We start from the raw sequence: 3,561 nt of genomic DNA, 5'->3' as shown, positions 1-3,561 counted from the left end.
CTTGAAGGCTGGGAGAATAGGAGCAGAGGTTAAATTCAGGTCCTTGGGCTTACGGAGGTCAGAAAGGGTGGGGAACGTGAATCCGGCGGTTCCCAGTGCCCGCACCCCAGTCGGCGCGGCTGTGTCCCCGGCGGGCGAGGGGCGCTGCCCTGGGGCGGGCCCTGAGGCCCGATTCCCGCGCGGGGCGGAGCGACCCTGCCCGTGGCTCCGCCTCCGCCTGGTCCCGGCACACCTGGCCGGCAGGTAGCTGGCGCCCGGGCGCGGTTCTGAGGCTGTAGGGGTCTGCGAGCGGCTGGGCCCGTCCGCCTAAGGGAAGCGCGCCGGCAGAAGCCATGGACCCCGGCCTGGGGGCCCCGACGGCAGCGGAGGGGCCGCCCGCTCCCCGGCCCCGCCGCCGCCGCCGCCTGTCCCTGCGTCGCCTGTTAAGCCGCTTCCTGTTGGCGCTGGGCAGCCGCTCCCGCCCCGGCGACTCGCCGCCCGGGCCGCAGCCCCAGTCCCAGCCGGGCCGCTGCGACGGCGACGGTGAGGGGGGCTTTGACTGCGCCCCGGGCCCAGCTTTAGCAGCGCCCGGGAGCCCCGGGGAGGAGAGCCCGCCGGGACACCAGCCCCAGCGCCCCGCCGGCGACGGCGCGCGGCCCCCTGGCGCGCAGGGCTTAAAGAACCACGGCAACACCTGTTTCATGAACGCCGTGGTGCAGTGTCTCAGCAACACCGACCTCCTGGCGGAGTTTCTGGCGCTGGGCCGCTACCAGGCGGCGCCGGGCCGCGCTGAGGTCACCGAGCAGCTGGCGGCGCTGGTGCGCGCGCTCTGGACCCGCGAATACACGCCCCAACTTTCCGCGGAATTCAAGGTAGGCGGCACGCTGCAGACGGCCGCCCTCGCCGCTAGGCGGCGGTCTTGTTCCGGTCCTTCTGGTTTCGCTTCTCGGAAAGAGTGCTCCATCAGGAAAGGGGTTTTCTTGGGGCCTTCTTTAGGTGGCATTTGCCAGTTCATCCTCAGGTTACTGCCTTTGTCTTGAGTTGACTTGTGCAGTCGCTAGTCCATGTTTTCCTTATGACTCTCTCCCAGGTATTTTGAGGGGGGTGAGTAGATTTGAGTGGGTTCAGCATTTTTGCATTCAGCAAACATTTTGTTGAATGGCCTCTGCGAAAGGCAGAGTTCTAACACCAGGCATAGTTTGCAGTTTGGAGGGATGCGGTGTAGGAAGTCTGACTTTGAAGGCCAAGGCCTGGGAGAAAGGAGGTGATGCTTGCATTGAGATCTGAATGATGAGAAAGGTCGCAGCCAGGTTGAGATCTAGGAATAATCCAGGTAAAGGGAACAGCGAGTGCAAAGGCCATAGGCCTGCAGTAGCTGGGAACAGAAGGCACGGAAAGCAAACTAGTGTGGCTGGAGCCCAGGAGGGTAGAGTGGGGCGTGGAGGTGGTTGGTCAGATCGCGCAACGGCTTGGAAGCAATGGTAAGGAGTTTAGATTTTATTTTAAGCCCAGTTGAAACAGAACCGGTTGCCCAGGTACTGTGCTGAGCGCCCAGGAGAGGCAGTGGGTGAGCTCCATCGGAGATGGCATTCTTTTTGTTTAGTGTGCGTGAAATCCCCTGCAATGCTTTGGCTTGGTGGTGCAGCCACAGTCCCCAGGGTCGCTGTCCACTTACTGGCTTGCCACAGGGTCATGAGGATTTGGACGTTATGTGTATCACTTCATCCAGGGTTAAATCAGGGTGTTTCGGGTCCCAGTTAAAGAGTTCCTGATAATTGATGCGCTGGGCTGGCTTCCTGCTAAGAAGACCACAGCTCTGGACAGAGAGCTGAAGCTCCCTGCAGACTAGTGAGTGATGTTCTTGGGTGAGGGGGAACCTGTCAGTGTTCATTCCATAACCACCACCACTCTCTAGTTTCTGCCTGAGAAGCCAGTCCTTGCCACGTGACCCACAAGAGTGCCAATCTCTATTTTCCTCCTGTTTCCACTAGGGAAGCACTGTTCAGCAAGAGTCGGTGGGTCAAATTGGTGTCATTAGTATCTCTTTTTGGCAACATTTGCTTTTTAAATATGAAAGGTAGTACACTAGCCCCTGCTTATCCAAGGGGCATATGTTCCAAGACCCCCAGTGGATGCCTGAAACCGAAGATAATACCAAACCATATTCACACCCTTTTTTCCTATACCTACATGTACTTATGGTAAAGTTTGATTTATAAACTAGGCATGATCAGAGATTAATAGCAATAACTAATAATAGTACAACTATAACAATATACTATAAAAAGAGTTATGTGAAGATGGTCTCTCTCAAAGTATCTTATTGTACTGTATGCACCCTTCTTTATGGATGTGATATAATAAAATGCCTACTTGATGAGGTCAGGTGAGGTGGATGATGAAAGCATTCTGACTTAGCCTTAGGCTACCACTGACGTGACAATTTGTTGGAAGGAGAATCATCTGCTTCCAGACCTAAACCCCGGAAAGTGAAACCTCAGGTGGAATGGGGAGGGGTGGAGGATAGAGCTCTGGTGCATAGCACAGTGGTTAACTGCAAGGTCTCTGGAGCTTTGTGACCTTGAGCAAGTTCTCAAATCTCTCTGTGCCCAACTTTCCTCATCTGTAAAATGGGACCATAGTGGTACCTACCTTATTATAAGGTGTTTTTTTTTCTGTGAGGATTAAATGACTTATAGGTACAGCACTTAGAATGGGCCTGGTCCTTAAGAGGTATTTGTTTTTCCCATTATACCTGCTCACCTGCAGAGACCCAGAGCAGGGAGAGAGGTCACCTCTATGTGCTTCTTCCCATGCCAGGTACATGCTCATCTGATTACTGCATCGATAGGAGAGGCAACAGTAGTTTTAAAAAATCTTCCAAATCAGTAATCACCTTCGGTGACTCACCAAGATTTCCTACCTCACTCCTGCTCTTAAATCTCTAGGGCCTGGGAGCCTTGGGGAATTGAAGGATGATCTAGTTGTGAATATGTTAACAAGGGTGATATTATCTGGGGTTTCCTGGACTTCTGGGGTAGCCAGCCTTGGAGGGAGTGGAGGATTCCAGAATCTGGGCTTTTAAACCCTGCTGATTGAAATCGAGGTGGGCTCTTCTTATTTTATAGATGAGGAAACAGTCATTCATCCAACACATACTTCTTGAGTGTCCAGACACTGTCCTGGGAGCATGGAATACACAAGAAATACAAAACCGGAACCTGGGGCCACTGTCCCGAGTTTATAGTCCAGCAGGAGGGATAGGTGGGCATTAATGAGAGAATCACACAGGCACGGGATAACAGCTGGTGACAAGCGCAAGGCAATAAGAAGTCAGGGCGCTCTGGCAACGCTGGTAGGAAGGTGTGATTGATTGCGGCAGGTGCCCCCTCACCCAAGGTGTCCCAGAAGAGGTGACGATGGAGTTGAGTTCTGGAGGATGAAGGGTCAACTAAGTGGGAAGGTGAGGAGGTGGGGATGAGGGGGCCCCCTGCTGGTGGTACAGAATAAATGACTGATGAAATGAATTAATGGAAGCCCATGTGGCTGTGGGAGGAGCTGAAGAATTGACTGAGGACAAGC

At 54.2% G+C, this 3,561-nt stretch overlaps 1 protein-coding gene across 3 annotated transcripts in view; it reads left to right on the top strand.

The window, feature by feature from the left end:
• The window catches only part of LOC108410060 (ubiquitin carboxyl-terminal hydrolase 43), a 59,965-nt gene that overhangs the window by 214 nt on the left and 56,190 nt on the right, over positions 1 to 3,561 (top strand). For 2 of the 3 annotated variants that reach the window (XM_073234798.1, XM_073234797.1), the window contains exon 1: positions 38 to 851. The exons of the other annotated variant lie outside the window; for it this stretch is intronic. In XM_073234798.1, coding sequence (XP_073090899.1) covers positions 333 to 851 — 519 coding nt within the window. In that variant the 5' untranslated portion in view covers positions 38 to 332. Of the gene's footprint in view, positions 1 to 37; positions 852 to 3,561 lie in introns of those variants that run through there. 3 annotated transcript variants of the gene reach the window in all.

The sequence above is a fragment of the Manis javanica genome, chromosome 4, assembly GCF_040802235.1.
Source record: "Manis javanica isolate MJ-LG chromosome 4, MJ_LKY, whole genome shotgun sequence".
Lineage (NCBI taxonomy): Eukaryota > Metazoa > Chordata > Mammalia > Pholidota > Manidae > Manis > Manis javanica.
Note: the sequence above shows the minus strand (reverse complement) of the source record. Positions and strands in the feature narration are given on the sequence as shown.